This window comes from Pelodiscus sinensis, chromosome 21 (assembly GCF_049634645.1).
Source record: "Pelodiscus sinensis isolate JC-2024 chromosome 21, ASM4963464v1, whole genome shotgun sequence".
Taxonomy (NCBI): Eukaryota; Metazoa; Chordata; order Testudines; family Trionychidae; genus Pelodiscus; species Pelodiscus sinensis.
The window spans coordinates 2,190,192-2,216,309 of record NC_134731.1 but is presented as its reverse complement, the minus strand read 5'-3'; the positions used below and the strand labels follow the sequence as shown (position 1 = coordinate 2,216,309).

Here is a 26,118-nt window from a genome sequence, read left to right as displayed (position 1 = left end):
AATATCACTGTGATCAACAACTTGGTCTTTGTTTTTCTCTACAGTCTGCTGATGGCTTAGTCCAAACCCTTCCAAGTATCTCTGCTTGAATTAGGTAAACATTTTAATGAATGTCACAGTCTTCCTTTCAAATGCAACAACTGGTATTCAGCTATAAGGTCTATCCTTCTAGAGGAAGAAAAAATAAGGTCAGTCCAAGCAAGTTATTGACTAAGCAAGTGCCTGTCCCAACTTGGAAGTTCTACTTGTTATACTTGTAGAGGTATAGCATTAGAAACCCCCATATGGACACGCTTTGCAATATAAGGATGACTTTTTTTGGTTATCTTAAACCTGTTCTCAAACAATATAAGCTACACTGAAAACACCAAAATAAAGCACACACAAGAATGTCCACTTAGAAGGTTATGCTGGTATAATGATATTGGTTTATATTCACACTTTAGGTATACCAGTATAACCTTCCCATGTAGACAAGCCCTAGTAACAAATCAAGAGCAAATCAAAACCTACGTCTAAGGCTCCTAAATTTAGTTTTGAAACAAGGCATGCCCCTGTTTAGATGGTCTCTGCTAGAGCCAATGAGAGACTCCCATTAAAAAAATGATACAGAAGTGTCTTGAAGAAGTTTGCATTATATAGACTAGACTACAACCTGAGCAAACCTCTCAAAATAATTTTTAAAAGCAACACTGAAAATGTTTTAACTGATTTTTTTCTTCAAAATAGATACACATCCATTGAAGACTATCAGAACCTATTTCTAATGCACTAACAATTCACTTCATTCATGTGAACAGAATATTTATAGTTCATAGTAATTAAAAACAGTAGGACAAGGTACAAATTATACTTTTGTCAGTACACAGTTAAACAAGTTACTGCAGTAAACAGAATAAAAAAGAACCTCATGCAGTTTAGCTATGTAACTAGGAATTGAGGCTGGTAAGAAAAGACAGCTATCAGAAACTGCCAAAGAATTAAATGAATACTTCAATTCTTCAAAGTACAGGTGACAAGCCTAGGTTTGTGTTCATGGACACCTGAAGCTTAGGTAAGGTGAGCTTACTATCCCTTTGCCAGTGTGGAACTGCTTAAAGCAAGGAGACCATAGCAGAGGGAACAATCTTCTCCTGACTCAAGCAGGCAACAGGGCTTGTACCACTTCTGGGAGACTGGTCCACAACCTAACACATTTCGCTATCAGGAAGCGTTCCAACCACGCTATTCGATTCCAACCCATGTTAGGCTTCTCAAGCTGAAAAGTAGAGCTTCACAATCACAAAAGTACAAGCTAATGATCTCTGCTAGTGTATTCTAGAAAAAAGAAAAAAAATCTGGGGGCTGCCATTAAAATATTTAATGTTTAACTTGCTTTCACTGATGGTTCTTAAAAGCCTGGCTTATCCACAGACTGAGAATTTTCCCCACATTTATGCTGCTTTATCGTATTTCCTATTATTTTCTCTTTCTTTCATTCTTTCAAGATTCTCAAAATGATACCGTTCAGCAGTCAGTTTAGGAAAGGGATGAATTCTGGCTTGAGACGCTATTATTACATTTTACAGGCAGGCATCCTTCTGATCCTGTGCCACTATTGTATTCATTGCTATCATTCCTAGCAATCCTTCATCTAGCAAGCAACAGGGCATTTTTAAAAACAAAATTAGAAAGAAACATTGAAGACTAAAAAGGCAACTCAGCTTTCTATTAAGTCTGATTGCTGTCTATCTTGATGCAAACTAGTTTTCAATTTACAATTTTGCTCACATTTTATGCAGTTCTATAAAACATGGTTCTTCCTGACAGGATGAAATGAATCCAGCATTACATGCCAGGAGTGGACTAGTTAGAAGCATGTTGAAAATGCTCAAAGAAACTTTTCTGGTTACACAATGCCCCAATTCATCTTAACTGTTATATAAAGATTCTCCCTCAGGACAGCTAATATCTCAGCAATCTGGGTTTAATATACAAGATATTCCACATACCTCATTGGACTGCTTTCCACTATATGACATTTTCTTGATGGCCACCACTTCATTGGTGCGCACATCACGTGCCTGTAACATGAAAATAGAAAGTATTACTCTCTCATACCACAAAGAAAATACCCGATAAAGAAAATAAAACACACAGAGAATGGTTTCACACTGGAATCGAAGTACTGAAAGAACCATATCCACTTAAGTGGATTTCTGTATCTAGGCTAACTCTTATCTCAATGGTGAACTTCCGACTAGCTTTAACCATTTTCTTTTTTAACAGAGGGTGCTGCATTTCAGTGACAAGTCTACATTTCAAACAGTTTGTAACTATTCAAAGGCAAAAGTTTTTTTATACCGATAAAATTTTAACATTGTAATGCCCAGATCTTCTCTAGGCAGAGGAAACTGTTCACAGACCCAACAGCATCAACGACGACTATAATTTACTATGCACAAAGCAGATCTCAAGTGAAGACTGCCCGTCAATCAAAAATACAGTAACAACATGCCAGGTGCTTCCGCTGAAATAAAAGGCAGAAATAAGAAGGAAAGTTTAAAGAGCTGTGGTCACCCCATGAAAACTCTGAAAAATATTCAACTGAGAAATAACTGCTCAGGCAATTCTCTATCTTCCTGAGAGTTTTATCCGGACCACTCAATTGCTTGAGGTGTGGATTTTTACAGGGCAACATTCATATGCTCTGTTTCAGAGAGCCCTTATACCTCCTATTTGGGCTCATTATTTGAAAGGATGAACTACAGCTACCAATCTGCTTTGATATTTGAAAATACCAGCATACAGGATATTTTGAATAAGCATGGATAGGTGGCTTTTCAAGAATGCTTGGGAAGCCAACATCTAGCACTGATCATCTAGAAGAACAAGACTATGGCCAGGTAAAAATCTAGAAATCTCTGGATACTTAACCCTTCTTGAGAAATGCCCTTCACTCCACAAAATAAAAATGAACATTTATGACAGTCTTTGGCAACCAGCTATCGATAACAAACATCAGCTGGGGTGCTTCTTGTGCACTGGCTGCAGGCACTGAGGGTGTAATTCTGGCACTACCAAGGTAACAGTGAAACTCTTGTGGGCTTCAACAGGGTCAGGATTTCACACACCCCTACTCTACAAAATATTTGGGGTTGGGACCTTGGAAAACAACAAAGACATACTGTAGCTTCCATCAAAGGACCCCAATGCACTAGATCAGGGGTCTCCAAACTTTTCAGCCCGAGGGCCGCATTAACTATCAAACAGCAGTTCGGGGGCCGACTACACACTTGAGGTCCAAATAAAAAACAATCAAAACATGGATGTTGTTTTTAATTATTTATGTAATATTATTTTATTCAGTTATTTAATAACACATTAATACACTACACATGAACACCTGTATTAGTGTGAATGGTGAAATTGTTTCCTGGATGCCAAAATAGCAGACATTTCTGGCTTTAGATTTGTTGTCCCTAACATCAACAGTGACCTGAGATTATCATCGGACAAGTTTGTTCTCAAATTGTTCTTCACGTAATTTTTTTTCCGTAGACAAAAAGGTCTCCACGGGCCGGATGAGGGGGCCTCGCGGGCCGTAGTTTGGAGACCCCTGCACTAGATGAGTAGCAACTTGACCTTGTAAGGGACAAAACAGAGTAAGGGAGTTACTTGCCGAAGATCACAAAAGTAACCAGCACCATAGCAAGGAAGGGAACCCAGGGCATTGGTCTCTCAGCCCTTCACCTTTGTCACAGGCCAGATTCCATCCCAAGGAGTCCCATTCAAGTAAGCATTGCTTTGTTTTTAAGCTTGCTTTAGTTTTATACTCTATACTCCAGAATATACTCTGATATACTCATTTGATGGCATTCTTGCTTGTTTCCATACCAACTGCAATTCTGTGGTTGTGCTCCTCTCTTTCTATTTGTCCATATTCCTATACTGCCAGGGTAGATTTTAATATTAAGTTTAAAACTTCAATAAACAATTAAGAAAATAATTATGAACAACACTGCACAGGTTTCATGTAGCAGTGGATCCTAGAGGATTAGCAGAGTGCTTGAAATGCTAGGGATGTTAGTGTATAGTCGAATAAACTTTTAACCCATAAATCTGGGCTTATCGGTTAATCCTATCAACTATACACATTCCCCTTCCAATGCTGCCTCTGTATCAGAGATAGCCAGGGGAAGGGGAGCGGGAGCTGGTGCCTGTGAGGAGCTGGGTTTAAGCAGGCTCCCCATCAGCACCCAGATCCCATGCAGCAGCCTCTGTCCGTGGGGAGCTCAGCCGCCCCCGGCAATGGCTGCTGCCATTCCACTCTGCTGCCTCTGTATCAGAGGCAGCAGCGCAGAGTGGTAGGCAGCAGTCCATGAGGGGAGCTGGTTTTTAAACTGGCTCCCCTCATGGACCAGCTCCCAACTGCCACCCCCGCTGCTGCCTCTGATAAAGTGGCAGTACTGTGGGGTGGCAGGGGGCTTCCCGGGAATGGGGCCAGGAGCTCACTGGCTGCCAGCCCTGTCCTGGGGACTATCAAATAGTCATGTAACCACTAAAATGTCATGTGGTTACACAACTATCAATTACATGATCTCTAACATCCCTATGAGATACCACCCTGACTTTCTTTCCCCACATACTACAAAAATATCTGAAATATTTGGATTAGATAGGTGAGTGGCTCAACAGATGACAAATATTCAAGGTAGAACACTTAGACTAGGAAAAAAAAAACTTGGGAGGGTTTTGGCTTTCTTGACCATGGACTGCTTTTCCAGGAAGAAGAACTGGAACCTGAAAGGGGACTCAAATGCGCGAAGGATAGTCTTTTGCCTCCCAAGACCCTGGAGGGTAAGGCTTCCCTGGAGCTTCCCCCTCCCCTCCTCCTGGGGCTCCAGCAGACAGTGGAGTTCCAGGGGAGCAGGGAGCAGTGTCTACACTGTCAAACACAACCAGGTAAGGTTGAGAACAGCATTACTCCTCATGAAATCAGGCATAACCCACATCAATTTCAGTGGCCCTTAAGGTCAATGAGATAGGCGTGATAGTGTGGGCGCATCATTTAGAAAATTGACCATATGCAGCTGAATTCGGAGTAAACTCCTATGTTGACCAGGCCAAAAAGTAACAAGAAAATATCCTACAACTACACAAGAGGCAAGAGGAAGACCAATGACAGGATAGGGCCGTTACTCCATGAAGAGGGGAAAACAACAACAAATGTGGAAATGGCAGAGGTGCTTAATGACTTTTGTTTTGGTTTTAGTGACAGGATAACATAGTGAATGCCAGTGAAAATGGGGTAGGATCAGAAGCTAAAATAGAGAAAGAACAAGTTCAAAATTACTTAGACAAGTTAGATGCCCTCACGTCACTAGGGTCTGATAAAATTCATTCAAGAATACTCAAGGAACTGACTGAGGTGGTATCTAACCCATGGGTTATAATCTTTGAAGAGTCAAGATGACTGGACTAGGACAAATATAGCGCCCATCTATAAAAACCAAGGATTTATAGACCAGTCAAATTAATTTCTGTACCAGGAAAGATAATGGAGCAAATAATGAGGGATGATTGGAGGGATGATAGGAGTTACTAGACAGAATTTCTGGGTGTCTGGCTGGTGAGTCTTGCCCACATGCTCAGGGTTTAGCTGATCGCCATATTTGGGGTCGGGAAGGAATTTTCCTCCAGGGTAGATTGGCAGAGACCCTGGAGGTTTTTCGCCTTCCTCTGTAGCATAGGGCGCAGATCACAGCTGGAGGACTCTCTGCATCTTGGGACCGTCAAAGTATTTGAAGGCTTCAATATTGGAGATATAGGTGAGAGGATTATTCTAAGAGGGGTGGGTGAGATTCTGTGGCCTGCACTGTGCAGGGGGTCAGACTAGATGATCATAATGGTCCCTTCTGACCATAAAGTCTATGAATCTATGAAGGAATCCATTTGTAAGCATCTAGAAGACAATATGGTGATAAGAAATAGTCAGCATGGGTTTCTCAACAACAAATCATATCAAACTAACCTGATATCTTTCTTTGATGGGGTAACAAGCATTGTGCATAAGAAGGAAATGGTAGATATGGTATATCTAGACTTTTTGGTTTTTGGGTACAGTCTCGTATGACTCTCTCATTAACAAACTAGGGGAATACAACCTAGATGGAGCTGCTATAAGGTGCATATACTCATTAGATAACCATTCCCAGGAGACAGCCATTCCCAGGGAGTAGTTATCAATGGTTGACAGTCATGCTAGAAGGGCATAACAAGTGCGGTTCCACAGGAATCAGTTCTGGGTCCAGTTCTTTCAATAAATAATGGCATAGGGTTTGCAGATGATGCCAAACTGGGAAGAGTTGCAGCAAGTGCTTTGGAAGATAAGATTATAATTCAAACTGTTCTGGGCAAACTGGAGAAAGAGTCTGAGGTTAAGATGGATGAAATTCAATAAGAACAAATACAAAAGTCCTCCACTTAGGAAGGAACAATCAATTGCACAAATACAAAATGGGAAATGACAGCCTAGGAAGGAGCACTGGGGAAAGCTAAGTATGAGTCAGCAGTGTGACACTACTGCAAAAAAAGCAAACCTGATTCTAGTATGTACTAACAGGACTGTTGTAAGTAGATATGAAAATTCATTCTGCCCGTCTACTTTCATGCTGAGTAGGCCTCAACTGGAATTTCCAGTTCTGGACACCACATTTGAGGAAAGATGTAGACAAATTGGAAACAGTCCAGAGAAGAGCAACAAAAATGATGAAAGGTCTAGAAAACATGACCTGTGAGGGAAGATTGAAAGAATCAGGTTTGTTCTGTCTAGAAGAGAGACAATTGGAGGTTAGGTTCATGGAGGTTAGGTCCATAAAAGGCTATTAGCCAGGGGATAGAAATGGTGTCCCTGCCCTCTGTCAGAGGCTGGAGAGGGATGGCAGGAGACAAATCGCTGATCATTGTCTTCAGTCCACCCTCTCTGGGGCACCTGGTGTTGGCCACTGTCGGTAGACAGGCTACTGGGCTAGATGGACCTTTGGTCTGACCCAGTACGGCCGTTCTTATGTTCTAACTGAGAGGTGACATAACAGTTTTCAAGTACCAAAAAGGTTGTTAAAAGGAGCGATAGGACAAGCAGCAATGGGCTCAAATTTCAGCAAGGGGGGTTTAGGTTGGACATTAGGAAAACTTCCTACCTGTCACCTCTTGCTGGCCAAAAATCACCGTTCATGGTCAATGCAAGCAGCATCCTGGTCCATGCCACTTCCCACCGCTCGGATTGGCCACGAATGCTGATCTGCAGCCAATGAGAGCTGTGATTGTCTGATACCTGAAGAGGCATAGGTAAACATAGCAGCAGCGGCCTGCCAGGGACTAAGTCTGGCAGACTGCCACTTTTTTTATTGCTCGCCCCTGCTCTAGATGGTGCTTGGTCCTGCTGTGAGTTCAGGGGACTGGACTTGATAACCTTGTGAGGTTCCCTTCAAGTCCTATAATTGATTCTATGAATATTTGTTGAACACCACAATCACTTAAGAATATTTATCACAAAGGATTTGAGGTTTATCTGAGTTGGAGGATGGGGAAAAAATCACTGAAATAATCCAATTGGTGAACAGCCGCAATAAAAAAGGCAAACAAGATACCGGATTATAACAGCAAATGAAATGAAGACAGAACAAAAGAATGGGAATCCCTATGCCCTGTCTAGAGTACTGTCCTTAGCACATGTTACTGTATGAAAGAAAAACTATTCTTGCTCTGGAAAGGATGAAGAATTACGGCAGCAAAGATGATACTAAAACGAAATGTAAGAGGCAGGCTTTTGATTACCAGAGTGATAATATCTTCGGATGAGCCAACAGTTTATGAAAACAATGAAAGGAATTGTAATTGAACTTAGTACAAACTTGAAGAGCAGGCTAGAAAATATAGTTAATCAAAAGAAATAGAGAATAAAAGATCACCAAAAATGATTAAAAGAGTGTAAGTGTCAGTGAAATCTAGACCTGTTTGTGGGTGAAGGGATGGAGTAAGTAGAATAATAAAGGAAAGGAAAGTAGATCTCCCCCCAAAAACACCACCCATCAGAAACTGAAAAGACAAGAGAGCTATGAAGGCTGACAAGCCAGAGAATTACAGGCACCCAATTTATTTTAAATATCTTCCCTAGCCAGGAAAAATCGATGTGACATCCAAACCCGGATGGCAATGTTGTTGTGATGCTACCCAATTTACTTGGTGACCATACAACAGAGAGCTTGTTTGAAATTTCAAGCATGCATACACATGCATACTGTGTACAGTGGTCAAGAGAAGGCAAGGTAGCAGAGTTTACAAGAATAGAGTAGCTAGACGAATGACACAAGAAGCATGGGTGTAATGCAAAAAGGGTAACGAGCTGATACTTTAGTTACAGCAATTTGGCAATGCTCCTTTGAAGTTTTACCTACATTTAACTTGACTGGAGAAAACTTTAACAGAGTATATTATCCAAGAATTGAGTACTGCTGATGGAACAACAGAATTTTCCTTTTAGTAAGGAGTTACTGGTTTTGCAAGAAAAACAGAAATGAGACATCTACTTGGTAAACATCTTTACAACAATTTCTCCCCATCCACCAGGTCTAGCTCATCCTTTTGGGTAGAGCTTTATGTAATACAATGCTTATCTATAAAATAGCTTCGGATAAAAAATTTCCTTCAAGAGATTTTCAAGAGCAAGAAAGATACTGTTGTAACGTGTCTAGACTGCGTGAAGATTAAAATGCAAAACGACAGTAACACACTTCACAAATCTGCTCTGGGGCACACTCCTTTATTTAAAGAAAAGACACACAATACACAAAAATTTGAGCATCATCATGCAAAGCTAATCCCTTGTCCACCTGCAGTGCATTACAAGCACAATCTCAGTACATCAAGGTAGAAATCCCTTTGTTAATGAACTTTCAGACTGAAATCAGTGTTTAGTGAGAGAGAGTGTAGAGAAGGGTTGAAAAGCTTGGAAGGGTGCGTTATTCACCATTAAAATTCATGGCAGCATGTATACTGCTTGAAAGGTGTTCTGGAAAATAGCATTCAAACCTTACATGATTTTTATTTTGAAACAAACATGGAATTCACAGAGATCCTGATGTGATGAATGTTCTTCTTTTCTTCTTGAGAGCATCTGTAGGACATAGCTTGCAAGTGACCTCTAACTTCGGGCTCATTTTGGTTAAGTATCTCCTATGACATTCACATGCCATAATAAAATATAACAAGGCTGAAAATATTTAAAAATTGTGTCAGAAAGTGGGCAGAGGGGAGAAATGAGTCGGGATGACATCTATTTCCAGTTTTCTCCAGTGAATTTAATGATATTAAGCAATGTTCACCTGCGGCGTTTACTTCATTATAAAACATTTGCTCACACAGATGTGTTTCCAGATAGTGGCAGCTCACAAGTTTAAGAAGGGAACAAAATTAAGATGCTTTTCCTAATTAGTTCATCTGTGCTGCATTAAATTTGTGCTGGAAGGTTCCCAACATCGTCTGCTGCAATCAATAGGCAGCTCATAAAATAAGGACACAAATAGCCTTCTGTAAGAAAACTGACAGGTCTGGCCACACCTGTTAGATTTATAAATGAGAAAAGGTTGCACAGAAAAATGGCTTTGTAACAAAGGTCTCACAGTATGCACTTTGGGTAACAGAGAGTACATTGCAAATGAAGTAGCAATAAAAGGCTAAGTGATATCCCATGACTCAGCTGCTCTACGTAAGCAGAGAGCAGGCCGGGGAAAATCCTGTTCCCCAAAAGCTTAGGTCATAAGAATGTTATATGGATAAGAATTGGGATTCCTACCCATGCGGTAAGGACAGCAGGTAACGCTGTAAGAGACTGACAGTGTGAAAGAAAATGGTTGTGGAGAGGCTGAGTGGGGACAGAAGAAGAAAACTGAGCTCCTCTCAGACCATGTCTATACTTTCCCACAGATCGATGCTCCAGAGGTCAATCTTCTGGCGTTCCATTTAGCGGGTCTAGTAAGGATTCACTAAATCAAATGATGAGGGTGACACCATCGATGCTAGTATTCCAACTCCTTGTGAGGAGTAGGGGAAGTCAATGGGAGTGTTTCTCCAGCTATGCGATTAACGTAGCTGGAGTCATGTATTTAAACTCTAACTTATCCCCTCATGCAGACCTGGCCTCAGCGGCAGGGGATAATAAGGAACTATATGGAACAACAGAACTGCACTGCCAGTCAGAAGGAAGGGGCTGGAATGAAGAGGAGCTGAGCAGAGCAATAACTAATGGCTTGTCCCCGCTGCCACAAGAATCGATGCTGGGGCGGTCAATCTTTCAATAAAGACCCGCTAAATTGAATGCTAACAGTGTCCCCATTGACCGTGGTACTCCTCGCAGTCTCAAGGAGTAAAAGGAGTCGATGGGAGCATTTCTTCTGTTGACCTCCGACTGTGGGGCTGCCCCAGAAAATCAATGCAAGGTACGTCAACTCCAACTACCCAACTGTTGTAGCTCAAATTGCCTATCTTACATCAATTTACTCTGCCAGTGTAGACCTGGCCTGACTTGCCAGTCATGAATAGTGGGGGAAATATGGGCCTTAAGGATGCTAGCCAAGTGAGACCAAGAAAGAAGTGCAATACTGAGCAGGACTGAGCTAAACGTATTCCCTGTTAGCACTGTGACTTGTAGGTGAGGTCTGGGGAACGGAGACATTGGGTCTAGGCTTTTCAGCTGTAGACAGCTACTTTAAGGGCAGTGAACACTGCCAGAAAGGTAAGCAGGAGTATATTTTGCTAACCAAGCTGGAATAGCTGTAGCTCATTTTACTATCCAGACATGGTTACTTGCTGATGCAACACACTCTGATTGAGGATGAGGTTCGTCTCTTTTCAATATTCTGCTTTGCAATTGCAAGCTTTGTTACTGCTGTTGCTAAACCCTTACTGTTTTAATATGCAACTACATCGTTGACTACTTATGGCTGAATTACTGTCAGGCCCAAGAGCAGCAGCCTTTCTTATTAATACGTGGTAACACCTACGGAAGCTAGAGAAGGATCAGGGCCCCACTGTGCTAGACACTGCACACACACACACACACACACACACACACACACACTAAAACCATCATCTCTCACCCAAAGAACCTATGAGAAAAACCTCAGTGTTCCCGTCTAGTTAATGTCCTCAATATGTACTAAAAAGGCAAGATCCAGAGTTAAAAATTAGCCAGCTAGTATTCCCAAGTCACTGTCTGTGCAAATTACTTACAAAATAAACTGCGCCAAAACTTCCATGGCCAATCTCTCGGAGGTCTGTGAAGAGTTTTTCTGGGTCTTCTTTGTAGAAGAGCTCTGCAATCTCTGGGTCCTTGAGGCTGCCCGCTCGGCTGGTTGATGGCATTCTGCCGGGCAGTTAGCCAACTGCCTATCTGGGTTGAAAGTGCTGCCTCAACCCTGGGCTCATCTGTATGAATGGGGCCTCTTCAGCATGGATCACTGCAAGAAACACATTACAACTTAGTCATGGATTACAAATCTCAGAGCTGTGCTAAGTAACTCGATACTGCAGTCCACAGATAGGCAGAGTCCACATTTCTTGCAGACCAAGCATCCTACTCGTAACGAGTGATGCTGCTGCTACAGGAGTTGCTATACTACATCAGTCTGGTACCATGTCTGCAACAGAGGCCTGAAACTTATCCCTCTATGAAAAATACAGAATATGAAAAAAAACACTTAACCAATCATGGGGAAAAATTCCTTCCAGAACCACAAAAACTGACCAGTTTATGAAGATTTAATTGCCAATAGGATCTTTCCTTTGCAGATACACAAACACTAATGATTATACAATTATCTGCTCCTTTTTAACAATCAACCCGACAGCCTGTCTCTCAATGACCTCTGGCAACAGTGAATGCGACTGCTTGACTAGAGTGTGCAAAAGAACACTTCCTTCATTGGTCAACGTACTGCCCTTCAGGTTAAACTAATGCGGTATTGCCTTCTTTCATTTCCAACAAGCAATGATCAACTGTCACCCATTTTCAATACTTCCATCCAATCACCTTTAACTCCTCCTGTCAGCACTAAATAAGGGCTTGTCTGCCCTTCAAATGTTGCAGGTGCACCGCATCAGCACAGACACCACCTACACCAGCAAGAAGGGTCTCCCATCAATCCAGGTCACCCTCTCTGAGAGGTGGTAGCGAGGTCAAAATAATTAGGTCAGTATAAGTAGGTTGTGCAGGAGTGTGAAAAATCCATACACCTGCACAAGGAGGCTAAGATGACCTAATCCCCAGTGTAGACGGTGCTACATCAATGGGAGAACTCTCTTAAAAACCTACCTGCCCTCTCTTAGGGAGATGAATTCCCCCTGCTGATGGGAAAAGGCAGCAGCTTCACTGAAACTCTACAGTGGTGCCACTGGTAGACAACTCAGTATCCTTAACCCTTTAGATCTCTTATGATACATAGAGTCAAGACCTCTACATTATATGCCTGCTCATGATCTTTTTCTACCACCACCAAATCTTTGAGGTATGGTGAACAAAATCAGAAAGAGTAACGTATCCCTGTCCCTTCAGATAAACTCCAGAACTGATGTTACCTTTAACTACTACAAGCACATCATAAAACCATTTTCATTAAGCCATCTCCACAGCTTTTCAAAGAACCTGAAAGTCCAGAAGCCATTAGCATGTGTAAAGTGTTTTGTGTTTTTAGTGTACACTGTCTTACATTTATCCAAATGTTGGCCATTTTTGGACCATGTCCACACCAGCAAAAAAGCTGTACTTTGGACATTTTTAAATCCTTCTGTAAACAAAGCAGTTGCCATCCTAACATGTTATGTTAGCTGGTCCAGGTAAACCCTAAGTTAAAGCCACCGTTTGCTTTGTCTCCTCTAGGATTGTCACTAACATGCTAAACATTCACCTTTTTGCCTATTGAGAATAAGGTCTTAGTGTTGGGAGTTTCTCACAATCTTCCACCAATTGTTACATGTTGAACCTCTGGGTCTGGACTCTCTTGTCCAGCAACATCAATGGTCCAGCATGACCATGGATGTTGCAGGACTTGAGAGCCCCAGCAGCAGAGGTTGCAGGTAGCTCAAAGTGGAGCTGGCCAGTGTGGCCAGCAGGGCAGCGGAATCCATGGGGCACCAGAGCTCATGGCTGGCGGGGCAGGGAAGCTGGCAGGGAGTTGGAGCTCACGGGGCAGTGGAGCCTGGGTGCTCTAGTGGGGTGATGGGGCTGTCACAAGGCCATCAGGGCCTGCCAGGAACTCCAGCAGGGCTGCCGCAGCTTGTGAAATCAGGACTGCCCAGCTTGCAGAGCCGGGAGGATGAGGAGAGAAACCCAGTGGGGAGGCTGTGCCCCCCCACCCTCAACTTTCCCTGGTCTGAAAAAATTCCCTTGTCCGGACCAGAGAAGTCCAACATGTACTAACCAAAACAATTATATGACTGGCAAACAGCAAACGTATATCCACATCCTTCTCCAAATCTTTTTGTTCTCTCTGGTCAAGGTTTACACTTCCACACTTTACAGAAAAGGTTTAACTTCATAGCAGACAAAGACCATAAATCTGAGTTTAAGTGTTATGTTTAAAGGTTATTAATCTTGCCCAACTGTCTCCTTTTCTGGTCTCTGTAGCCCTCCAAATCTCAGCAGAACCATTGGTCTCCCTCTTTTTCTCTCTATGGAAATGATTCCCACAGAAAATATAGAAAAAAAATGCTCCTTGAAGTGCTTGTGCATAGTAGCATTTTCCTTTGAGTACTGGCAGCAGACTAAACTGACAAAGACAACTTGATCCTTGTTAGTTTCAAGCAACTGCCAGGACCACTACATGGAAAGTCCTATTGTGTGTGAGCACAGCCAGGACATACCTAGTTATCAACACTGCATGACTCTCCAACTTGTCTGGCTAAGAGGTACTTGGAAGGTAGGATGAAAAAAAAATCAAGTACCACACAGGATACACATAGTGTATCTCCAAACAGGATTTTCAACATTTGTAATATAAAACTGTAAAAAAATGTGTTTCCATTCTCAGCACCTAAAGAACAATTATAAATGTGGATACTGCAGTGATGGACTGGATATAAAAAATTAAAGGGAATTATGAACTGTTGTGTAAATACAAATTATTAATTATTTAAGTATTTATGCATGCACCATTAGTGTGACACTGGTGCAAATCTATTAATTTCTTTGTTCCTTTATATTAAAAGGGTATGATTAGCACAGCAATTATATATAAAATGTAGCTCTATTAGATGGAATCAAATGAACAGGACTGTCATTAGCTACATTTTTTTGATAATCGCAGAAATGAAGGATTGTAAGGGACCTTGAAAGATCATCTAGTCCAGTCCCCTACACTGAGACAGGAGTAAGTAGCATCTATTATTGTCTCTGAGGTTCACACAGTGGAGAACAAGAATTAGCTGCAACTTAGTAGACATGAAATGTCCTTCATTTATAACAGATGTGACAGAAAAGCAAAAAGGTTAACAATATTACATTTGATTCCAGCCCTAAAAAGAACATGACATTAAAAGACAACTGTTTCGCATTTACAGCTTAGAGCTGAACAATAGACAAAACCCGTAAGTCAGAGAGGCAAGAGAAGAGAGCGGGGGAAGGGAGCTGATAACCACAGCACACCCAGTATTATTGAAGGAATGTTTCTTGGATCAACGGTAGTGATGTAATGTTCCATCTTTAAAAAAGCATCAGATTCTTACAAAAAGGACATTGTTGTTCAAAAGCAACTGCTGCAATCCCACAATGCTCTTTCCCTTACATCTGTTAATCAGAGGGGTCTAGGCTTGGATAAACCTGCCAATGTGGCCAAAAGTCACATGTCCCCTTGACACCGACTGAGAAAGAGAATGAGAACCCTAGATACTCATAGCTGAGACGGATTGCAGGGCTGTCCCCCTCAAACTAGCCACTATTCTCATTCTTGGCATGATTTTTGAGTATGCCTGTGAAATGTTATCAACAGGCAGGGCTTTTTATCAGGGCTGCAAGTCCCTCCAGGCTAACTGACAATTTACACAGAAGGCTGGTTCTCTGCCTTGCTTTACAAACGGCAAATTAAAATGGGACTAGCAAAACATCAGGCCTATTCATCTATTAATTCAAATACTTTAAATTTCCTTCCTTTATTCTCAAAAAGGCTGATTATCCTGAGTCTTGAACAGAATTCAGAGGGGTAGCCATGTTAGTCTTAATCTGTATAAACAATGAGAAGTCCTGTGGCACCTCACAGACTAACAGATTTATTGGAGCATAAGCTTTCGTGGGCCAAGACCACGAAATCTGACGAAGTAGGTCATTGCCCACGAAAGCTCATGTTCCAATAAATCTGTTAGTCTATAAGGTGCCACAAGACTTCTCATTGTTTGAACATAATTGCTACTTTATATTTAAAGTATTATATATATATTTGTGCAATAGTTACAAATGTATACATTATGCCTATCTGTGTAAGTTTAAAATGAACAAGCATTGCCAAGATATATCAGTGTAATTTCCACCCATTAGAAAGTTTTTTACATCTTCATGCTGTCTTTTGCTTTACTCTACAATGAAATGTTTCTCCTTTAAGGAAAAAAGTTGCAACGTTAACTTCCCCTTGTCTTTTTCTGAAGCAGGAAGTATGCAACATCCCACACTTACAGCAGCAAGTCCACTAATTTAAACATTCTACCTCCTTCCTCTCCCTGCAGTGGCTTGATTTTTTTTAAAACAAGTACATTTAAATCACCAATTCAATTCATGATTTAAATCACCAAGTGTGAAGCCTCAATTTAAATAGCTGATTTTAATCGCTTTTCCATTTCTATTCCAGTCACTTACTAAAGAAAGGTACACTCTCCTTGATTGATATAACCACTAAAACATGTTATTTTACAGCTAAATAGAGCCTTCACACAAGATTTGGTAGAACTCCTTGCTATTTATAAAGTATACTGTAACTAAATTATATAGCTTAATATTTCCAAATTCTTATTAATCGTACAATTAGAAAAGGGCGAATGATGTACTGCTTATTTATCAGAATTAACTCTTTGGTTCGTGATTTATATCAAGCCACATTAGGACAGTAACTGGAAATTAAACACATAAAACAGCAGATAAAATGTAGCTTTATTATCAAAACAGGCTCTTAAGACAGTACATGACTTAGAATGCCATATTTATAAAAGCTCCACCTTGACAGCTGTATGTTTTCCCCTGGTTCTGTCAGTGTACAGAAAAGGAGCCTTCCACTCAAAGTTTTCAGATACAGGCTTACGAGTTCTATAGTATTTATTAAAATATTTAGAGAGACTATAATAAGTTTATAGCCTTTATATTCAATTCAGATTTTCATTTGTCTTTTAAAAAGAAAACTATATAATTTAAATGAAGTTAGAAAAATGCAATTTGATTATTTTTGAAAAAAATATTTCATTTTCATTCACCCTGCTACCTCCCTTTCTCGGAACAAAGATACTTTAATTTGTGGGAGGCGTGGGAAGGAAAAACGGTGATTTCAGGGAGAGATGAAAGTGTACATGCATTACTTTAGATGCAGTAATAATGCAGGTGTGTCATAGTACAAAAATAGGAGGTCACAACCAAATTGCACTGAAAACTGAAGGGGTCAATTCTTAGGAAATGTTGGTGTTGCACACAATTGCTATGATTGTCTATTCTTCATATGAAGCCGCTGAAACCTCTCAATGCCATTGGTTTCTGAAAGCAACTATTCTTATTTTATCTGCTAATTCTAATTATCTAAATCCTGATATGTCAGTCTAATACTACAGCACTTCATTTTCATACTCTGAGTAATGCTGCATGCACGCAATGCACTTTTTGTTCCAGTGCAGTCCCTCTGCATGATAGCTTTATATTAGTGTGGCTACACTGGTGGAGAAAACCCAAATTGTACAGTATGGTTCTTTGGTGATCATCCATATTTTAAAAGATACTTTATAAAATATTAATGACTGGACTGTAATTTAATTTGACAATTCTGCTCCGAATGAAAGAGTTATTCCAGAAAGTTGATAAAATGTTTTTAAAAAATTCTAATCAAACCAGAGAAGAATCAACATGGTATGAACTCTGACCAACTCCTTTTACTCACACTAGTCTGCACTGTATTTATTTTACTTGTTTCTGGTAACGTAACAAACTGAAATGTTCTGAAATGTGATTTGTCCTTTTCATGTGTTCATTTTTTTTAATTGTATCCTTTGGTATATATGGTTGTGACTATTTTCTTCCACTATTTGATCTGAGGAAGTGGGTCTGGCCCACGAAAGCTCATCATCTAATAAACCATCTTGTTAGTCTTTAAAGTGCTACATTGTCCTGCATTTTGTAACAAACTGATATGAGCCAAAATGTTTTATCAAATTACTATTCTCTGAACTATCAATTAGTAGAAATTGTATGACTGCACCCATGAAAGTCTACATGTAGATAATATTGCATGCTGCCTTTAATTATACTTTTATATACATACACACCTCTCAGAACTACTGAGATCATCAACTTGCAAAATGAGGAAAAATGCAAGTTTGGAAGAACCAATCTCTTTTGGGTTTTCTGCCTCCATTACCCATGTCATCCCTTGCTAAGATAAGAGCCTACCCCTATGACTAAGATCCAGTGGGATACTTAAGGGCACTGTGAACAAAGCTCCAAGTGCTCAACTGCCACATTCCAAGTGTAAATTTAAGGCCTGTTTAAGTAGGCCTTACAACAAAGTTTAATACAGGCAGTCCCCGAGTTACGCGGATCCGACTTATGTCGGATCCGCAGTTACGAACGGGGCCCTTCCTCTCTCTGGTCTCCAGCAGACCAGGGAGAGGAAGCAAAGCGGCGGAACACGCGGGCAGTGGGACAGCCCAGACGCGCCGTGGCTATCCTGCTGCCCTCGGGCTCCGCGGCTTTGCTCTGCTCTGCTCCCCGTCCCCCTGGTCTGCAAACCAGGGGGACGGGGAGCAGAGCAGAGCAAAGCCGCGGAGCCCGAGGGCAGCAGGATAGCCACGGCGCGTCTGGGCTGTCCCACTGCCCGCGTGTTCCGCCGCTTTGCTCCCCGTCCCCCTGGTCTGCAGACCAGGGGGACGGGGAGCAAAGCAGAGCAAAGCCACGGAGCCCGAGGGCAGCAGGATAGCCACGGCGCATCTGGGCTGTCCCGCTGCCCCCGTGCTCCGCGGCTTTGCTCCGGACGTCTGTGGTACAGCAGCTGGGGCGCTGCCGGTTGGTCCCGTAGCGCCGCTCTGGGTGCCACTGGACCAACCCAGCAGCACCCCAGCTGTTCTGTCCCAGGTGTCCCCAAGTCAGCAGCTGCTGAAAATGACCAGTGGCTGACTACAGGAAGCCCCTGCCCCGGGCTTCCTGGAATCAGCCGCTGATCAGTTTCAGCAGCAGCTGACTTGGGGATGCCTGGGGTTCTTAAGTTGAATCTGTATGTAAGTCAGAACTGGCGTCCAGATTCAGCCACTGTTGAAACTGATCAGTTTCAGCAGCGGCTGAATCTGGACGCCAGTTCCGACTTACATACAGATTCAACTTAAGAACAAACCTACAGTCCCTATCTTGTACGTAACTCGGGGACTGCCTGTACAAGCATGGCAGGGCTGTTAAAATTCAGTTGTAATAGCTGTATAAACTAGCACAATAAATCCATGGTACATCCACACGCTGAACACTCACCTCAAACAAAAAAAATGTTAGAATTGGAAAAGTACAGAGATGGGCAACACAGCGATGAGAGATATGGAATAGATTCCACATGAGGAGAGATTTCAGAGAATGGGACTGTTCAGCTTGGAAAAGAGATGTCCAAGAAGTGATATGGTAGATGTCTAGAAAATGAATGATATCGAGAAAGTTTAAATGTTATTTCTCTCTTCAGATAAAAGCTAAGGTTCACCCAATCAAATTGACAGGTGCTGGATTTAAAACAAATACAAAGCAACACACTGTCCCGATGCACAGTCAGCCTATGAAACTCATTGCCACAGAATGTTGTGAAGGCCAGCAAGATCACTGAGGTAACATAAGGATTAGATAAGCCCATTGAGGACAGGTCCATCAACGTCTATTTGTCAACACTGTACAGGATACAAGCAATCCCATGCTCCCAGCATCCCTACCCCTTCAACTACCAAAAGATGGGACAAGATGACAGAGGATAGATCACTTGAAATTGCCCTGTTCTGTTCATTCTCTCTGACGCACCTGGTGCTGGCCACTGTCAGAAGACAGGAAACTGGGCTAGATGGACTTCTGCTCTGACCCAGTGTGGCTGCTCTTACCTCGCACTACAATAAAATGCATCTGTGCCACCAACTTATTTGCAGTATCTTCAAGATATTCAATGTAATAATCAGATCTATTAGGAACAGACTATTTAGAAGTCACTGCAGAAGCCTATTGCCTTAGTTGAGATTTCTACATACTTTCAGTGATCAATTTTTGGACTCGCATCCCGACCAAAGTGAGTAGCAAAGACAATCCGAGTGTATTAGACTGTGCCAAGTATTACTGTGCCACAGGAACAGTCTTAGCTCCTGAAGGCTAGTCACATGGCCATGGAGAGTAAAACGCGAAGATCAGCGTGCAGAGTTGTGAGTAGATCAGATTGTTAGAATTCCCATGCAGCACACATATTCCCATTCAGACTCCTCCTCAGAGAATTAACACATTCAGTAGCTTTCCATTTTAAAAACAGGCATTCACTTGGACAAGGGGGAGGGGAGGGCGGAAGCACAGAACAGGTCAGCGTGTGGTCAAGTAATTTGCCATGCTCTGTCACTTCCCATTTCATTAGATATCAAACACACAACATGAGGAAGCTGGACGGACATGAAGCCTAACGATGATGCTCAGCTCAAGATTCCTCTGTCACTAAGTTCAAACAAGACATCTGTGGCTTCTGGATGTAGTTTAACCTACTGTCACCCTGCACACTATAAAATACCTCTAACATAGACTATGTCTACACAATGAGCTGGGGCTAGGATTCCCAGCTTACAAAGACAAACTTGTGGTAACTCATCTGAGTAAGCACATTAAACGTGGTACGGAAGCTAGGGTACCACAGGCAGCAACATGGCTACGCTATTTTTAATGTCCTAGCTCAGATAAAATATAGCATGAGTATACATACAGGACTTGGAAATCACACCCCTAGCTTGCAGCATAGTCATAGCCATAAACAAGTCAAGGAAACTGATATGTAGTGTCAGGTATTGGATGCCTTACCACAGCTAAATATACGGTTTACCTACCACACTTAAAAATGAATTCATGTCACTAATCATAGTAAGTAAAACAGTCGGAGCTATTTCTGCTAACATTAAGGATGATAATGTAAACAATCCAACAAACAAAACCAAAAGACCAAAATATGCCACATTGGCCCTGGAAATTACTGTTCCTCCTTGGCTCCATTTGGAAATTGGTAGTTAGGATTTTCACAGCATCTAATCCATATACAGCTTAAACAATTATTAATGTAAAAAGTAATTGCTTCTGGCAGGATCGAATATAAAAGCATAAAATGGAGAAAGAATGAGTTTCATTACACAACTGTCAAAAAAAGGGAAAAGGGATTTTGTTTCTTGCATAGGGGTCAGTTCTAAGAAGCATATGAAGCAGAAATGAAGCAGAAATGAAATTAACCTCTCAGTGCACTATTAACTTTTTCCAGAATGTATTCATGATGGTGGTGGCGATTTTCAGTGTCAACTGGAAACCAATCAACTGGAATTGCTACTGACTTTTTACAAAATTTTCTTTTCTTTTCACATATGCCCAAAACTAGAGTGAGACATGAAGAATGCTTTGAATACAAACTGATAACATAAGAACAGCCGTACTGGGTCAGACCAAAGGTCCATCTAGCCCAGTAGCCTGTCTACCGACAGTGGCCAGCATCAGGTGCCCCAGAGAGGGTGGACCGAAGACAATGATCAAGCGATTTGTCTCCTGCCATCCCTCTCCAGCCTCTGACAGACAGAGGCCAAGGACACCATTTTATCCCCTGGCTAATAGCCTTTTATGGACCTAACCTCCATGAAATTATCTAGCTTCTCTTTAAACTCTGTTCTAGTCCTAGCCTTCACAGCCTCCTCTGGCAAGGAGTTCCACAGGTTGACTATGCGCTGTGTGAAGAAGAACTTTCTTTTATTAGTTTTAAACCTGCTACCCATTAATTTCATTTGGTGTCCTCTAGTTCTTCTATTTAGGGAACTAATAAATAACTTTTCTTTATTCACCCTCTCCACACCACTCATGATTTTATAAACCTCTATCATATCCCCCCTCAGTCTCCTGTTTTCTAAACTGAAAAGTTCCAGTCACTTTAACCTCTCCTCATATGGGACCTGTTCCAAACCCCTAATCATTTTAGTTGCCCTTTTCTGAACCCTTTCCAAGGCCAAAATATCTTTTTTGAGGTGAGGAGACCACATCTGTACACAGTAATCAAGATGTGGGCATACCATAGTTTTATACAGGGGCAGTAAGATATTCTGGGTCTTATTTTCTATCCCTTTCTTAATAATTCCTAGCATCCTATTTGCCTTTTTGACTGCCGATGCACACTGTGTGGAAGTTTTCAGAGAACTGTCCACGATAACTCCAAGAGCTCTTTCCTGGTTTGTCGTAGCCAAATTAGCCCCCATCATACTGTACGTATAGTTGGGGTTATTTTTCCCCGATGTGCATTACTCTACACTTATCCACATTAAATTTCATTTGCCATTTTGTTGCCCAATCACTCAGTTTGGTGAGATCTTCTTGGAGTCCCTCACAGTCTGTTTCTGTCTTGACTATCCTAAACAGATACGTAACCATTTCTCCCCATTTTAAAATCGAAGACTTAAGGTCTGATCCACAGCATAATTTTAAAAATGAGCAAACTAATAATTCACCTTTAAGTGCTTTATATCTTTGGGCTATTTATTGACAGATGCTGAATATGAACACACTTTTATATGTGTGTACTGCATTGTAAGACAAGAAAATTAAGATACAAGATTTAAATTATAGACTGCAAATTGCTATTAGTATACAAACAGAGCAGTTGATGTTTCTTTCACTTCTAGAAATGTACTTCATAGTTTACATCCCTCCATGCTATGATAAAGACACCAACTACGGTAAACTTCCGAGAATCCGGCACCTTTAGGACCCAGGGGGTGCTGGATTATCAGATATGCCGGACTATCAGAGGGGGGGGGCTATGAAGGGTCTGGGGTTGGGGAGAATGGAGGGGGCAGTGCTGCGGGACTAACCAGGCAGCACCCCAGATGCTCTGCCCCAGACTTCCCCAAGTCAGCCGCTGCTGAAACTGACCAGCGGCTGACTCGGGGAAGCCTGGGGCAAAGCAGCTCTGATTGTCCGGCTGCCTGGAGCACTTCCGGGTTCCAGGTGGTGCCGGACTATCAGGAGTGCCAGACCACTGGATGCCAGACAACTGGAGTTTTACTGCACTTCAATAGCACCAGCTTTAGAACTTGTGTCAAAAGATTTTTCCCAACGTGGTGCCCCATGAAGCTCAAGCATGTTTCTTTTTAATCAAGGTTGATGCATACAGCAGAGTAGGTATATGGCAGTATCTACTTATACTACTGTTACATACTGAAGAACCCCAGCCTTTCAAAGCAAGACCACAACATATGAAAAATAAAGTGTTATCTAGCTTGCTGACAACAGGAAAAACCACAAATGCTTATTCCAAAATGTACTTTCTTCATATAGTAAGATTCATATATTTGTTTCCAAGGTTTCCTAACTGACTGTTACTCACAATGTCACATGACCATCCTGAGAAGATGACACTGACATATTGTAAATCTGAAGCTCTTTATGACAGAATTCATGGAGACTGGCAGATTTCTGAGTGTAGGTGTGCATACCCCAGTCCACGACTGCTCTTAGGAAGTATGACCTGAATACAGATGCATATAAGCTCTTTGACATATGTCTCTCCAGTACACAGCATCTGGCTATCCAGAATTAATCAAAAACTTGACTTGTTCCTTACTGTTAGACAACGGAGCACAAAAGTGAGATGTTTCCTGAACTACTTAGTTTCATCATGATTTTTAACTGGCATACAAGCATCCAGAGTATGCCATAGCTTTTCTGATGGGCATGATGCTTGGAACAGAAAAGCTGCAGTGTAATATCCTGTGATTTAAGGGACATGGAGCTGACTTTAGGGAGGAATTCCAGGATGATCTTAAGAACTACTTTGTTCTGCAGTTGCGTACTAAGGGCAGAGTTCCTAACTCTGGTATTTGTCTGCTTATAGACTGTTGACACAACCGCTATAAAAAACCCACTTGACAGAAAGGTAATCAAGAGAAACCTCCCCCACAAGTTCCATAGGATGTATCATAATGATTGCGAGCACTAATCTGATGTTCCAAGGTGGAGTCTGGTGGTGTTGTTGAGGATGTACGAGTAAGGCTTCTTGAAGAAATATTAGGACCTGCACAGATTCGTTCTTCCCTCTGCACACGTCCAGCACGCTGAGCAGTGTTGATGTGCATACCTTCAATCCCAATGCATTTAAAACCTCAGTGAAATTGTCCTGAAGGAACTCTTGTACTATACATGATGTATTTTTACTGTCTTGGTGTAACTCTGCTCTTAAAGCAACACTTAAAATTTGCCTAGATAATATACTTACTCAATTGATAGATTTTATCTGGAAATGGAAAAAGTAGAGGTTACCTGGCCAAAGAGCCCTTCTTTACTGCTTCCTGTCAAAGGGCAGGCAGCTGGCTAGTCTGCTGCAGGCAGGTTGAACAAAGCAGTTTTGGGGGAAGGCAGGAGATTCTTTTTATGGGGCATACACAGCAAAAGTTCTGTGGTAGTGTTTACTTAGGTCCAAAATTCAGTATCTGTGCGGTCAGCATGATTATGAAATTAGGAAAGCCCTCTCGACTTTCCATGCAGTCTAAGGCAGAAGTAGGTACGCAGGAAGCAGGTTCTTCAGCCAAGGCTTGGAAAGTGCATTAACGGCCTTTGGACCCAATTCTTTCTCGTCAAAATGCTTAGTTGCTTTGTAATGTGTTTGGAAGCACCAATATGTATTGCTGATGTATTAAATGTCATGGATGTGTTGTAAAAACACCCCTCAACGTAGGCTCCTGCCAGGACTGGCCCACAACATTTTGGCACCTGAGGCGGGAAGCTCAAATGATGCCCCTATGCCCCTTTGCTGCACCAGCGGCAGACACAATTTTCTGCACTCTGGGTCCTAGTGGTGCCCCACCCCAGTCTGGCATCTGAGGCGGCCGCCTCAGTTCGCCTCATGGTAAGGCCAGCCCTGGCTCCTGCTCGTTCTTTGCCTGCTTTGACAATCCACTGTTGGGTTGTTTTTCCCTTTAATGTATACTGCCCAGATGAACAGGTTATTCTTGTCCAACAGTAGTACTTGGCCCTCTCCTTGCACAGCAAGTGAACTGGCTTCCATCTCCTTGCTCAGTTACACCATGCCACAAATGGGGATGTCATACTGAAAAGCGAATTGGCAGGGTGGAGGGAAGTTACTAGTGGAGTACCTCAGGAGTTGATCTCAGGACCAATTTTAATGTTTTTATTACTGACTTTGGCATGAAAAGTGAGTATGTCTAATACACACTGTGGATGACAGGTTTAGGAGGTATTGCAGCATGAAGGAGGATCAAAATACTACAGAAGAGGATGGGGATGACCTTGTAAAGCGGTGTAACAAACGGGATGGAATACAATAACGTAAAGGCAATGCTCTGCACGTAGGGAGTAACAACAAGAATTTTAGTTGTAAGGCTAACACAAGGAGCGGGAAGGCCTTGTTTGGACACAGACTGTCTAACCTTGTGAGGAGGGCTTTAAACTAGGTTCGACGGGGGCAGGTGAGCAAAGCCCACAGGTAAGTGCTGAATGTGCAGGACTGGGAGATGGGTTGGAAATGGGGGGGACTACGGCCTATAATGGCAAGGAGAAAGGAAGGTCAGGGCACAACAGGGAGGCAAGATCAAATCAGTATCTTAGATGCCTATATACAAATGCAAGAAGTATGGGTAATAAGCAGGAAGAACTGGAATTGCTAACCAATAAATACAACTATGATATCATTGGTATTACAGAAACCTGGTGGGATGGGACGCATGATTGGAATGTTGGTATGGAAGGGTACAGCTTGCTCAGGAAGGACAGACAGGGAAAAAAGGGAGGAGGGGTTGCCTTGTATATTAAAAATGTACACACTTGGACTGAAGTGGAGATGAACGTAGGAGATAGCTGTGTAGAGAGAGTCTCTGGGTTAAGCTAAAAGGGGTAAAAAACGAGGGTGATATCATGCTAGGAGTCTACTACAGGCCACCTAGCCAGGTGGAAGAGGTGGATGAGGCCTTTTTTAAACAATTAACAAAACTATCCAAAGCCCAAGATTTGGTGGTGATGGGGGACTTCAACTATCCAGACATATGTTGGGAAACTAACACAGCGAGGCACAGGCTATCCAATAAGTTTCTGGACTGCATTGGAGACAACTTTCTGTTTCAGAAGGTTGAAAAAGCTACCAGAGGAGAAGCTGTTCTGGATTTGGTTTTAACAAATAGGGAGGAACTAGTTGAGAACTTGAAAGTGGAAGACAGTATAGGGGACAGTGATCACGAAATAATAGAGTTCATGATCTTAAGGAAAGGTAGAAGGGAGACCAGCACAATTGAGGTAATGGATTTCAGGAAGGCAGATTTTGATAAGCTCAGAGAACTTGTAGGTAAGGTCCCATGGGAAGCAAGACTGAAGGGAAAAACAACTGAGGAGAGTTAGAAGTATTTCAAAGGGACGTTGTTAAGGGCCCAAAAGCAAACAATTCCGCTGTGTAGGAAAGATAGAAAATATGGCAAAAGACCAGCTTGGCTTAACAAGGAGATCTTGCATGATCTCAAAATAAAAAAGGAGTCATATAAAAAATGGAAACTAAGACAAATAACAAAGGATGAACATAGGCAAGCAACACGGGAATGCAGGGGCAAGATTAGAAAGGCAAAGGCACAAAATGAGATCAAACTAGCTACAGGCATAAA

The 26,118-nt window shown here is 41.9% G+C and overlaps 1 protein-coding gene across 2 annotated transcripts in view; it reads right to left on the bottom strand.

Moving 5' to 3' along the window:
• The window catches only part of TAOK1 (TAO kinase 1), a 123,260-nt gene that overhangs the window by 51,894 nt on the left and 45,248 nt on the right, over nucleotides 1-26,118 (bottom strand). For both annotated transcript variants that reach the window (XM_075904565.1, XM_025179815.2), the window contains exons 2-3: nucleotides 11,272-11,498; nucleotides 1,992-2,063 (exon numbers count right to left, since the gene is read on the bottom strand). In XM_075904565.1, the coding sequence (XP_075760680.1) occupies nucleotides 1,992-2,063; nucleotides 11,272-11,403 (204 nt within the window). In that variant the 5' untranslated portion in view covers nucleotides 11,404-11,498. The remainder of the gene's footprint in view (nucleotides 1-1,991; nucleotides 2,064-11,271; nucleotides 11,499-26,118) is intronic.